At 34.8% G+C, this 14,617-nt stretch overlaps 2 protein-coding genes across 5 annotated transcripts in view; one reads left to right on the forward strand and one right to left on the reverse strand.

Moving 5' to 3' along the window:
• The window catches only part of LOC106165951 (S-phase kinase-associated protein 2), a 15,798-nt gene continuing 1,181 nt past the window's right edge, over positions 1-14,617 (reverse strand). For 2 of the 4 annotated variants that reach the window (XM_013544324.3, XM_013544326.3), the window contains exons 2-7: positions 7,673-8,150; positions 7,044-7,310; positions 2,701-2,867; positions 1,990-2,192; positions 1,596-1,775; positions 1-1,017 (exon numbers count right to left, since the gene is read on the reverse strand). In XM_013544324.3, coding sequence (XP_013399778.1) covers positions 846-1,017; positions 1,596-1,775; positions 1,990-2,192; positions 2,701-2,867; positions 7,044-7,310; positions 7,673-8,150 — 1,467 coding nt within the window. In that variant the 3' untranslated portion in view covers positions 1-845. Of the gene's footprint in view, positions 1,018-1,595; positions 1,776-1,989; positions 2,193-2,700; positions 2,868-7,043; positions 7,311-7,672; positions 8,151-9,216; positions 9,503-14,617 lie in introns of those variants that run through there. The other 2 variants (XM_013544323.3, XM_013544325.3) reach the window with 2 other exon arrangements.
• The window catches only part of LOC106165953 (zinc transporter ZIP13), a 22,025-nt gene continuing 17,120 nt past the window's right edge, over positions 9,713-14,617 (forward strand). The window contains exon 1 of the mRNA XM_013544327.2: positions 9,713-10,187. Within this exon, the coding sequence (XP_013399781.2) occupies positions 9,821-10,187 (367 nt within the window). The 5' untranslated portion in view covers positions 9,713-9,820. The remainder of the gene's footprint in view (positions 10,188-14,617) is intronic.

Raw genomic sequence — 14,617 nt, forward strand, 5'->3', positions numbered from 1 at the left:
TTTCATTTATGGGATATTTTCATCTTTTTATTCTAAGTTGTGCTTTGCTTCTACCAGCATAAGTAAAACAAACCATATTTGGTAAAAAAAGTTTCAACTGAGTATTTAAAAACTGTCAAAATTGACAGAGTAACCAATATGCCTAATACTACATGGCAAATATCATCTTTACAAGCAACATATTGCACTAATGATATTGGATTGGCATTTGGAGAATAATGGTTATGCACGCAAAAATCAATATAACCTAATAACAGCATGAAATCTAGAAGCACAAATTAATGAGCTTCAGATAAAATTTCTAAAATCAGTCAAAGTACCTTTTTGATAGCATAGATCACATATATTTTGAACTAAATATAGTTGGTTCATGTCAGTCTACTGTATATGATACCTCTTTCAATACATCTTTGAAAATGTTTCTTTGGTCGTCTAAATTACAAAAAACTGACCACATAAGAGATTTTAAGACTTAAAACTGCACATAAAACAGTTATTGTGACTACAATGGCCATTTTAATATACCTACAATATTCCTCTGTTTGTCACATGGAGCAATAAGTGAAATCAAAATTGTTACAGATACAAAAAAGTTTTTTTCTGGGCAAGCAATTAACACTCTTCACACTCACTGTTAGGCAGCATTATTTAGAGTAATAATAGTTTGAACTGGATGGAACTATGGTACTAAGGCCATCATTTCTGGAGCCAGAGAAACCAATTCTTCTGGTAACATCAGGGTTTCCTTTTCACTATACAAGCTTATACTGCTTCCTTCTACCCCCTCAAAATAACATTAACTTATTCAATGACCAATATTGCTTTTTTCCAACTCTTTATTTGTCTTAGTTGAAGAGCAACTCCTTGTAAAATTTGAGCTGGCTGACTATGGAGGTTGTGTAGTTGGTGCTGGTTCTCACCACTTTCATTCTGTCTGCACGCTCGAAATTAGACTTGACAATCTCGTAGTATTCTCCATCGGCTAGCGTGAAGGACATCAGATGTGGGCATCTCAGCCTGTAAAAACAGGTTTACTATCTAAATTAGACAGTGACAACTGTAATTATGGTTATTACACATGAAATTCCAACATACTGAATTAGTCTTTTACTCTTCAAGAGTTTTTTGTATGTATTAGTTAAAATTGTTGATACCCTCATATTTATGAAAAGCTGGTTAATAAGTATATTTATGTGAGAAATTGGAAATGATACATCTCCAAAGAGTAAGTTAAGATATTGAACAAGTAAGGTGTCTGACAATTTTAAATAATTCCTGCACAATGCCTTCAATTGTGCAACACTATATCTACTTCAGATTATTTGTGCGACAAGTCCTGAATAAATATACTTATTTTAATTTTAATATTAAAATACTATATAACTATGAACTGACAAAAGCACGTACTAGTTATGTTTTAACTTTTTCTATTTCTAAAAAAAAGGATTTATTTAGGTATAAAATAGCTGTTAAACACAAGACTAAGTATTTCTTCACTGACATGAATCAAACACCACATAATATTTCTACATACCTCATTTTGTCATTAATACAAGACATAAATATACTTGATAAGTAAGCTATTAACTCATCACCTGATATGGTCAATGAACTTGCTGCTCTTGTCACTGAACCTAATGGTGGAGGGGTCCCATTGGACTTCCAATCTCTCCATCAGAGGGCAGTTCTGTGCAAAGGTCTCCATGATCATGTCCACATGGATTCTAGTGGATATCTTCAAGAACCAGCCATTAGCTGTTCCTATCACACAGATCCTGAAGAGCATAGAGGTTTAACATTTAAGAATGAAGCACTAACTTTGCTTTGGACTAAAAGTATGTAAAACAAACAGTAAAATACAGTTTCTAAAGACCCTGGGAGTCAAATAGACAGCATATGCTATAAAAAACCCAATGTGTACAGTCTAGCACCACCCAGGTCTCAAGAATGAAACTGATCACCAGATCATGCTTCAAGCTAGGGGCTTACTTCATGTTCTTGAAATAGGGGATCACATTGAGCCAGAACTGCTCTGCCAACTTTGGTTTCCCTGCAGCCATTAATCCCTCCAGCTGAGGGCCATATTTTCGTAGGAACTTCTGCAGGACACTCTCATTCAAACTGTCTGTTTGACTGACATCAATGGACTGGATACGGTTTAACTTGCCTTTCTCCATCAGTGCTTCCAACACCTAGATAGATGAAAAACATACCAAGGATAAAGAGAAAAGTTTGAAAGATGCAGTAAAATCCATCTATAGCCTCTCATTTTATACAAAATAGAATTCAAATATCATAATTCAATAGTAAGGAATTGCCAATAATTTTCAGTTAACATTTTGACTGTGTTTATTACTGGTCAAAGTAAGCCTAACTATACCAGTACATACAAATACCACTGCTTTCTTTCCTTACTTTGCATGATATCAATTGGCATCTTATTTTCACCAAAAGACAAACTTATCAAACTTAAAGTTAAGATTCCTTATGGTAAAGTTTCTTTATCAGAGCAAATATACCCCCTCTAGAAAAAGAATAATGATTTAATTAATGAATCATTCAAATCTTCCAAAGCATATCCCTTTGTAAGTTGTGGAATCTTCCAGCCCTTATCTTTAAATCTTGCCTGTTTTATCACTTACACCCCACACTACAACTCTCATGGTTCATGTATCAATATCACGTGGCGTATCTAACTACCTTATCACTGAAGTATTCACAATGTCCCACTGACAGGTACTTGAACCCAGGCATCCTGCCCAGAATGTCAACCATACAGTTACTGGACAACTCAGTACAGGAGATGTCCAGTTCATCTATCACTGTGTGCTCCCATTCTACAGCCTGCATGTATTGGTCTTTAAGATCTGTAATACAAAATTAATCAATAGAAGGGTGATATTATTCTAAAATAGTACTAACACAGATTACGGATTGAATTCTTACACTCTGTGTAGAGGTTAGAAATAACAAGGCAGCAAAGCTGTCAAATGTACAGACAAAAAAACAGAAAATAAAGATGCAAAAAAGGTCATTTTGTCAATTTTGATGCAATAATAAATAATGCTTATAATAGCACTGTCAGTCAACACTGAATTTTAATCTTGCACAACAGGTAACATGGTCAATAACAGGAGCGGACCCAGAGATATTTTCTGACAGTATTACAAAGTATCTATGTTGATCCATCCTCCATTTTGATGGTCTTCCAACAGAAAAAAATAGATACCAGTCAATATAAACTTAATAACCTGACTGTCTTCCGGAAGACCCAGAAGATGGTCTCAATCCACCCCTTCAATAAGATTACAGTTTCAGGACCATGAGAGTTCAAATTCACATTATGAAAGTCTCAATATTTGAAAAATGATGACAGTGCATAAAAAAATATTACATAATGTTTAAAGACATAAAAAACAATACAACTGCTTATGTAGAAATACAGAAAATGTGCAGAGCCCCAGGCAGATGAGAGCCTGCCTGGGGCTAAAAGTCACAAATGCAAGTGTTTGAGAAAAAATTATAAAGGAAAACAACAAAACTAGAAAAGCACTTTGAGAGTGCAGACCTCTGCCAAGGCAGCAATTGTTGATTATTATTGATAATTGATTGATTATTGATCCGGACCACCACCAAAAATTAATCATTGTCCTCTTTGGCCCACTTCCGACAGTTCCTGCAAAATCGGTCCATAACTTTTTGTGTTATGTGGATGACAGACAAACAGGGGTGAAAATATAACCTCCTTGGCAGAGCTTGAGGTAAATATAATTCCAATGAAGCTGCTATTCAAACTTTTAATCTTCCAGTTTGATATATATATATATATATATATATATATATATATATATATATATATATATATATATATATATATATATATATATATAAAACTTATTTGCAATATTAAACAAAATTTACCTGCATAATTATCACTGCTTCCTTATTATTAATCTAGCAAAGAGCTTTACCTTTGGGAGTTTACAGGGAAATATCAACAAGTGTGCTTTACGTAATCTCATTTAATGGCCTATTAAAGCAAATGACTTTATAACTCTGAAATTAATCTAGTGATACCCAAGGGTAATTTAAAGACTGACCCACTCAAAGGTCTTCAGGCCCATAAGTCACACCTTAAGAAAAGCACAAAACCATAATGCCCAAAATAGGAGACTACCAATCCTGATGCAATAATACATTATGTTTAACTGCACAGTCAACATCAACTTATGCACAACAGGTAACACAGACGAAAGTAAAAGCATAAGGCTTCAGGCCCATCAGAGTTCAAGTTTATACTTAGAAAGTGCCAGAATGAGAAAAATGAAAATTTCACAAAAAATGCATAAATACAATAAACATGATAATCCAATAGAGCTGGTTTTCTCATGAGCTGAAGGCCAATCCTAAAAATCGTACTTGTAAGTTTAAAATTATAATAAGCAGCACAGTTTTCTTTTCATAATGTTTGCAGTAGCAGTGCAAAAAGATTGTCAATTTTGATGTAACATTACATAATAAATTAGAGAATAATTATCACCAATTTTTGTTTATTGACTATAAATAGGATGGACATGTAGAAAATATGATTACCATTTGGCTTCATGTCCATGGGAGCTCCGAGTCCCACAATGAATATGCCAAAAAAGATAATGAATATAACACTAAAATGTATAACTTCCAGAAAAAGAAGCCAATTAGACTGCTTTTCTAACTCAGGCTGCATTTTAGTCCTGTGTTTCTTTTTTGAAAGTTTGACAGTCATAAGTAACACGGTTTTTCCATAATGGTCATCAAGGCAGCAGCACCAAAAATTGTGTTTTCTTCTATTTTGATGCAACATTACATAATGCTTAACAGCATAATGACCATCGATTTTTAATAATAAAATATAAGTGTCATGGATTTTCACAAAATGTGACTAGCAAGGGTCTTCAAGCCCGTGGAGGTTCTAAGTCGCACCTTGGAAATGCCAATATGTGAAAAATTAAATTTTCACAAAAAACTGTTTAATTGCCAGAAAAATTTTAAGGTCTTCAGGATCATGGAACTTCAAAGTCACACCTTGAAAATGCCAATAAGTGAAAAATTAAATTTTCACAAAAAACTGTTTAATTGCCAGAAGAATTTACCAAACAGACTGCATTGCCTACTGGAGCTGTATTTTAGTCCCATGTTTCTTTCCTGTAAGTTTGAGAACAGTAAGTGACATGATTTTCCTTAAATGGTCATCATGGGAGCAGTGCCCAAAATAGGGGTTTCTTCAAATTTTCATGCAATATTACATAATGTTTTACAGCATAATGACCATCAATTTTTAATTATAAAATATTAGTATCATGGTTATTCAGAAAATGTGACTAGCAAAAGCCTTCAGGCCCATGGAACTTCAAAGTCACATATTGAAAATGCCAAAATGTAAACAATACAGCACTGTTCTGAAATGGGTTTATTTCCATTTTTAACACTTTTTAAACATAAAACAAAATAAACAGTTTACTGCCATTTTTATATGACCAATGAAGAAAATTGATGAGATGGGAAAAGTATCAATAGAACAGTTTTAAATGCCCAACTTCCTCCATTCTGAGATTCTGAACATAGTGGATGAATGCATCTGACAAACTGCAATGATATGAGTTTATTTCCATTTTTGACACTTTATTACACAATACATGATAACAAGTTTACCATCATTTTTACAAAATCAACTAACAATGTTGTAAAGATGCAGGAAATGCCAAACAAACACATTTACGTATCTTATTAGTTCAATAATGAGACTGTTAACATGCCTAAGAATTGAATGTGAGGAAATGTGAAAAAACAGCATTACCTTTTAAAATAATGGACTGATTATGCTGATTTTCAAACTCAACCTGCGTTTTAGTAAGATTGGCCCCTCCTGTGAGTATAATGACAATTGGCCAATCTGTTTTTCTTATATTGTGTTATCAGTGTTGCATATATACTGAAAAAAGTGAAAAAAAACAGCATAAATTCCCTATAAGTGACCCGATCGTGCTGATTTTCGAACTTGACCTGCGTATTATGAATATTTATCAGTTCTGTAAGTTTCAAGCCAAAGGGTAAAACAGCTCTTCATTTCTTGTGTTATCAGTGTTGCAAAAATGCTGAAAAAAAGTGAAAAAATAGCCTAAATTCACTAAAAATGACCTAATCATGCTGATTTTCGAACTTGACCTGCGTATTATGAATATTCATCAGTTCTGTAGGTTTCAAGGCAAAAGGTCAAATGGTTTTCCATTTATGGTGTTATCGGTGCTGCATATATGCTGAAAAAAGAGAAAAAATAGCCTAAATTCACTAAAAATGACCCAATCACGCTGATTTTCGAACTTGACCTGCGTATTATGTATATTCATCAGTTCTGTAAGTTTCAAGCCAAAAGGTCAAATGGTTTTCCACTTATCGTGTTATCGGTGCTGCATATATGCTGAAAAAAATGAAAAAACAGCATAAATTCCTTATAAGTGACCCGATCATGCTGATTTTCGAACTTGACCTGCGTATTGTGAATATTCATCAGTACTGTAAGTTTCAAGCCAAAAGGTACAATGGTTTTCCACTTATCGTGTTATCGGTGCTGCATATATGTTGAAAAAAGTGAAAAAACAGCATAAATTCCCTAAGAGTGACCCGATCATGCTGATTTTCGAACTTGACCTGCGTATTATGAATATTCATCAGTTCTGCAAGTTTCAAATCAAAAGGCAAAATGGTTTTCCACTTATCGTGTTATCGGTAAAAGTGCACGGCGACGGCGACGACAGCGACGACGGCGACGACAGACGCAGATGATGGCTATATGTACAGACACATCTGTGTCTGTACATAAAAATTATTTTAAAAGCTCTGTATACATTTAAACAATGTTTATTTTAGAATTCCATAAGAAATAATAACTGAAGACACTGCAATTTTGAGATTTTTTTAACTAAAACAATGTATCCCTACTGCCATTTGCTTTCAATTTTGGCATCTACTCCAACTACACCTGAAACAAACATATCTCAACCTACCACAGTGTTGCAGCAGAAGGCACTTAATCTTCTTGCACCTGGAGGTCAAGGTCTTTAGTGCTTTGCCCTTGACCCTTAAACAGAAGTTCAATGCCAGGCACTCAAGGTGGATGCAATTGCTGGACAAAAGCTCAACATGAGTGTCATCCACAAAGCTGATCCCATACAAGTTGACAATACGCAAGTTGGGAGTGTGGGCTTTGATTTTGCTGATGTTGATGACCTCATAGATCTCCTCTTCTTCATCATTAGACAGTTCAAATGTACCTAAAAGACAAATTCATGCTTGTCAATACAGTAAAGAAGTACATTTCGAATTCCATATTACTGTACAAATTATAGCCATGTAGCATATCATAACTGGGGACCAAATTTAAATCTTTGCAAATAATCCATTCTTTACTGAGGACTTTACATAAGCGCAAATTGCATGTTGAATTGAGAAAACAGCTCATGTGGCAAAAATCAAAGTGGCAAACAGATTGGTCTCCTTAATGTCACCAATATTCTGTATCTATACATTTGAATCAGCAATAAAAAATGCCATTTAATGTTACCAATAATATAATTAAGCTAGATAGACCTCCATTTGTTTCATTGAAAAAATTTTGGTGACTGATATTACTTACCAATAAGATGTAGAACAGACAAGGAAGACAAACAGCTGTAGATTCTACGCATGAACCCTTCCATAAAGATCACCTCAGAGAGACAAATACACAGGCTTGTCAAGTTACAGGGGAAGGCGTTGAGGTCATTGAAATCATGAAGCTGCATGGCATTGGAGAAATCCAAGGTAATGAAATTCAGATTGGGGCACTTGTTGGCAAGCTCGTGCACCACTGGTGCTGTCACCAGCTCACAGGGAAGCTCAATGGTGTGCAGCGTGGAGCCAAACCTCACTGAAATAAGCGCCAACAGCGACTCAATGTTGTTCACATGGAGGCCGCCATAGTCAGGGCGAAGGGAGACAACACGCCACAGACGACTGTCATAGGCAATCATCCGCCATTTTCTACACACGCTGGCAATGTGGCACAGGTCTTGGTGCTTCAAGAATGAGAAGATGTGTAGAAGGATCTTGTCAGACAGTTTGTCCATAGTGACCTGAAGTAAATGAAATATCAATCATGAAAGGTATGGATACTTTCTAACCTTTGCATGTTTTTTCTGGTGATGTCAAATGTCACTATTTGAAATTAAAATGTTAAGAATATATGAACTGAACAAAGGTGCATGCTAAGCGCAAAAGGGATGTTTAGTAAATATAGACATACAAATATGTGTTTGTGTGTATTCCCAGCACATCTATGAAACACAATTAAGGTGCAATTTATGATACTATATTACAAATATTAAGGAAGGCAATTTATGTTAAAAATATACCAATAAAAAAAAAAGCAATTAATGTTAATGACAAAATTAAAAACTTTTACTTATATAATAAGAGAACAAGACTTAAATGTTGAAATATGAATCTTCAATAATAAAAAAAAACTTCTTTGTTGTAGCATAGGTAGATAAATAATAACTAGTTTGTTTAACTAAAATATTTAGGACTGTGATCAGAATAGAAGTTTTCATAGTAGCAGGGTCGAACTATTTCAGCGCTAAGGTGCAGTCAATGTTATCAGCTTAATCGTCTTGTATACCTTTATAACTTTAAGTACTTTGGTAAAGTCTGGACCTCTATGATCCATGATGTTGTACATGTTGTTTTGCAAGGGGATGTGCCATACAACTGAGCTGATTACATTGACTGCACCCTAGCGAGATTCCCTGCTAGTAGGATAACTTCTATTCTGAACACAGCCTAAGTTCAAAGAACAATCTGACCACAATTCAAGTTCAACGTGCAATTAAAATGCACTGTAAAACTACATCACATATGATTATTGAAGGATTTTCCTCATTTTACTACACTAAACATAAGTCCTTAATCTACCAGGCAACTCAATTATCCCTAGTACATGTAGATTATCTTGCATTCTGGTGTTAATAGTGGTGTAACATAACTACAAAAGCCAAGGTGACCCAACTGCCCTAGGGTAAAGTACTGTACTTAACAGTGCCACAAGTTACATGCTAGGAAAGACTTTCTTATTTTGCCAAATATATGCATCCATAGCGTGCACTATCAGTGATCAATGACATCAGAAACAGTAACACACACCATGCAAAATGGAGGGGTCTATCTCGTTCTTGCATTGCAATGACTGGGGATGTGCAACACACGCCGTTCATCATCTCCACCAAATGAAAGTCATCAAAAATACCCTGTGGCTGCTGAAACTCTCACTCCGTTCGACTTCATAATGTGGCGCTGTTAAAGCTTCGCTTGCAATTTGATAGAAATGTGAATGAGAGACGTCCATTTTCTTGGGAGCGAAAGGTTCAGGTAAAAATAGACACTTCTGACGTCCGCGCAAGGTATCATATTTCTCCCAGGTGAGCTGAGTGGTGGTTGTTTATTACAAATGTTTCGGTAAGTTACACCCGAGTTTCACTGCCTTTAAGAATAATGTAAGGTGCTCATTCATTGTGCAGAGACACGTTCGTAAATATTGAATATTTTACCGCCTAAGGTTTTTGTCTTAAATGAAGGTTCATTAAAGACACCCACATGTAGCAATTAACAACTAAGGTATAAACTAGGTGCCGAATGTTAGGCTTTCTAGGTCAGGTCAAGACGTGAAGTCTGTGAACTTTGAAGTATGGAGTTGCTATTAAAATGACAACAAGGGCTTCGCCGTTTCAGTAAGGACAAAGTCGGCAAGATGACAGGGAAACTATGGTCGCTGATTCTGTGTCTGTCGTTCTTGTACTTTATCGAAGTTGAAGGTCGAGGGGAAATTCACCGTGCAAGACCATCGGGGGTAGCCGCTGCAAAACAGACAGCTACGTCAACACAACCCGCTTTGGATAAAACTTTGACGAATAGTTACAATAACTTTGAGACAGAAGAGGAAATCGATGCTAGGGACTCACAGTCTCAGAAATACTCAGATATTGATAATGAGGGAATCTCATCTAGGACAGAAGCATGGGTATATTCTATAATTTCATCAATATTAGTTGGGCTAAGCGGGATATTCCCTCTACTCGTCATTCCTATTGAAGCAGGACCTTCTCTTAAACATGGCGGTGAGTTAAACAACTTTGAAAAATTGTACTTAAAGTTTTTGTTGTTTTAAATTTCCCTTTTTTTTGTCAGCTCATGTTAATGTCGGAGACTATTCCTCCTTCCTTTAAAAAGTAATGAAAAAACATCGATGCTCAAAACAAAGTATATTTTTTTTTGACATTTATTTGCAATCTTATTCATTTTTAGTCACACACCAAAATGTCATATGGAGTTCCTTTGATTTATGTTTTTAAATTTTTGTGCACCAAAATGTCATATGTAGTTCCTTTGATTTATTTATTTAATGTGTTATTTTTATTGCTCCAAATTCTCTTAGGCAGTTCCTCTGATTTATTTCTGTAGTGCCAAATGCAGGGTAGAACCAGACGGATAGCTCAGGTGGTAGAGCACTCGCCCTGTTAGCGAGAGGTCCTGGGTTCGATCCCTGGTCTGGCTGGTGATATTTCTACACACTCTCAAAAAGGCGCAACATTTCTATCTTTGTCTTTTTAATTTTTTTAAGTTGGTATAAGGCCAGCAGTTTTAAGAAGAAAGAATACTGTGCTATATGTGAAAAATTAAAATCTTCATATGCACAGTTCAAAGTTTGTCCCACCTTTCACAAATTTTTTGCAGTATTTCTTATATGTTGTTAACAACCATCTGTGTATCTTTAGATTATGAAATGATATTGTTATATAATGGAAATTTTATTGTGTAAAAATGATGTGTAGAATTGTATGTTTTTGTTGATGTTAATTTTTATCTGATCACTTGTTATATTATTTGTGGTGTGAATGTCTAGCACATCCATCTTTTTATTCAGGATATTTTAAGGCTTTTTTTGCATCCTTTTAATAGTAAAATGCATATATATCTTTACTTATTTCTGTGAAGTAAAAATGAAAATTAGATTAAGCCAAGTAAAAAAAACCCGAAAAACTCTGTTTAAAGGGATAATAACTCTTTGTTTTGGCCAAAAAATGAATTTTCCTGGAGTAAACAACAATTTTCCCATACTTACCAATGGTTAATGAATCCATTTTTACATTCAAAGTTAGTCCCTATTTTTTTTCTAAAAAGTTTGGTTTTTTGTTAAAATCTCTTAACAGATTATAACAGAGTATAGCCATCAATGGAGGTCACGTGGTCTGAAGACAAGCTCAGATATCAGAATAATAGCTATAACTGCTGTTTTTGTCATAAAACAGAATATATTATATTTCTATGAGTTATTCACAATGTTTTTATTGTGAAATATAGACCTAATTCGTAGAGTTATTATCCCTTTAATATATGTGGTGTTTAAACTTGGTAGAGTATTGGCCAGTAAGTGATGGAAAGTTAATAAAAATGCCAGGATGAATTTTGTTAGTAGGTTATTTATTAGCCAAAGTCCCTCTTACTGTTTCTTTTATTTCTATGTGAACTGAATTGTGATTATTTATTTCTTCATTTGTGTGTGTGTGTGGGGGGGGGGGGGGGCAATTTTAATGCATACTTTTGATTGAAAGTCTGACGAAGACAATCCAAAAGTTGAAAATATTTTATCTTATAGACTTGAAGTTACTGAATGCATAAAGGAAATTTATCTGTAATAAAATTGCCATTTGTATGAACAGATAGAAAATGACTTCTTTAATTATATTACAGCAAAAAGTATGTGGGGGGGAACTCCTGGGAGGGGACAGAAAATGTTTGGCATAGGTAAAACTTGGCCTAGGAGCCAAGTCTGATTTTGTTTATAAGCCCAAGGTCACAAGGCTACAAAAATAGTGGTTTGGTAAGCAGGCGACCCATATATATAGAAAACAAGTCAACTATTTTGAAATGCAAATGATATTAACAGCTAATTATTTAGAAGTTTACATTCTACTTGTTCAGTATGGTGGCATGACCTGGCAACTGTATTGTTGTGAAAATGCCTAGTTGCTTTATGTGTCCATACATGTGTCCTGTAGTCACCTTGACAGGGGCTGTTGTGAAACTTCGTGTTCTCATTTTCTCCAGTACAAGTAGCTGCTCCTCATACCACATGTTGTTCTGGTTTATAATTGGCTTGAAGCAGTTCTGCTATTTCCTGAGGCCAACAAGCTTAACCTGAGGTTCAAAATGCTGTGGGTGACATTATGCTGCCTTGCATTGAGCTGTTGTCACTACAGCTGGAAATTGCGCATACACGCACACACACTCTCGCATGCCATAGAGCTAAAATCCCTCTAAACTCAGGGTACAGCTGAATTTAAAAACAGAAGGTTTTTTTTTCAACGAAAAGTTATACTTTTCTGTTACCATAAGCCTCTAAAGATTTCTTGAGGAAATACCAAGTCCCACCTTTTTCACAAGCAGTAATTACCCAGCTTTGAAAATCACATATGATATAAATTATAATTATGGGTTTATTTATCATATTTGACAAATGAGACATGATAATAATTGAGAAAGAAATAAGTGACAAAAGGAAATTGTGAAAATGAGAATGGGCTGTGAGAGGGAAAAGTAGTGTGTGTTGCCTTATTTCAAGTAAAATATAGCTGTAGGAGTGGATATGAGTATATATGTGTGGTTGCATTGTGGGGCAGTCAACCAGACAGTTAATGCTAGGATTCCTCCTGTTCATAATAAAATGCACTGCTATATAATGAAAATAGCATTGGGCCTTGTATTAAAGTAAACATGAGGAGGAATGATATGGATGACTTAACTTGGACAACACCGTACATATAAGAATGCTTCTTTCTGGTATAAATTCCCTCAAAGCCTAACTTGGACAACACCGTACATATAAGAATGCTTCTTTCTGGTATAAATTCCCTCAAAGCCTACCTTATCACGTTGTCTTAGTTTATGTAAGAATAGTTTCATGCCCCACCTGTGTCCGTCCCATTGATAAGAAGTTTTGGAACGTATCAAATCTGTACATATGATAGTGCTATGTGAGATGGTCTTGTAGAGTTGATGAAGTTCATGTGGTTGAGTGTAGTAGTTTGGAAGTTAGACATATCTATTGACTGGCTCTAGTTTTCAGTAACAAAAGTAAAGAGGTTTACTACTACTTAATTCATAGAACATACTTGATGGCATGTAATGTCCACTTCTATAAAAAGAGGAAGAATATGCAGAATAATGAACATGGGGCATGTTAGATTAAGAATATGGCCAAACATAATCTTTCAGATGTATGGTAGTTTCATGGTATTTATAATCTCGGTGATGTTTTGTCCTTAAAAAGAAAAAATTCATTCCTACCAGTTAAGTTCATTATATTTTAGGTAAGATAAGGTTTTTATCCTTTTTTATGAGACAGAAAGAGTTGGAAACAAAAAAACTGCTGTAGAATGGACATTGTACATTACAATTTTTCATTAAATGCTTCTTAAAAAAAGAAATGAAACCGTCCTTTTGTCTGTTATGTCATTGTACTGCTATGATACCTGACCACTTAAACACTGAACCAACCCTTACTCATTCCCAAGTACACTAAAAACAGAGGCACCTTTATGATGCTGGCTCACTTTGTTTGTGTGCTATCACAGCAATTTGGTTAGGGTTGCATGACAGCAACTAATAGAGGTGTTCTGTACGTGTATGGAGACATGTCACTAGGATGGTGAAGTATCAGAGACCTTAGTATGAATGCTAGCAAGAATACATTGATGAATTAATTGATATTTAATAAATTGTCAATGGCTTAATTCACCTTTTGGTAGGGAACATATTTATTGTGTTTGTTTGAAACAGACTTTGTAGTATGTATACAATTTTTAATAAGTTAAAAAAACTTAAAGGAACAGGGAGGTTTGTGATTGAAAGGGGTATTGTGGTACAAATCCACTATTCCAATATGAAAATAATCTAAATTAAATATCCAGGCCTTAGAGATTGTCATGTCAGTTTTATCAAACTATTAGGTTGCTGCCTTTAATGTGTTGGTCTTCTTTTCTTTAATATAAAAATCTAAATGGTAACAGGTGGGTTGAACTTGGTGCATTAACCCTTTCACTGTAAGTAGATATGTTAACTTTGCACGTTGATGGGTCTGCAGGTGTTATCCTTGCCAGTTTGCAATCAGCTTAGATGTCAGAATATGTGAAATATATTTTAGCAATGTTTCTGAGAATATTTAGACATTAAACCATAAAGAGCAACACTAGTTACAGGAATGCAGAAAATAACTTGTTATCCATCTTCTGTGACTGCCATGGGTGTTCACAGCTGAGTCTGGTAGGTATTAAGTATATAATATTGAGTAATATTATAAATAGGACTATTCAGTATTATCAGGCAAAGTGACTGGATGATATTTATGAGGATATGCTCTTATGTATAGCTTCACCTGTTTCATTGATTTAGATGTGATTATATACATGGGGCTATAAGCTACTACAGAAGTAGCTGGCTACAAAGTGAAAAAAAATAAAGTTATATAATAATTACCAGAATGCTGGAT

This window comes from Lingula anatina, chromosome 1 (genome assembly GCF_051362555.1).
Source record: "Lingula anatina isolate TDL-2025a chromosome 1, LinAna3.0, whole genome shotgun sequence".
In the NCBI taxonomy this organism is placed as follows: Eukaryota; Metazoa; Brachiopoda; class Lingulata; order Lingulida; family Lingulidae; genus Lingula; species Lingula anatina.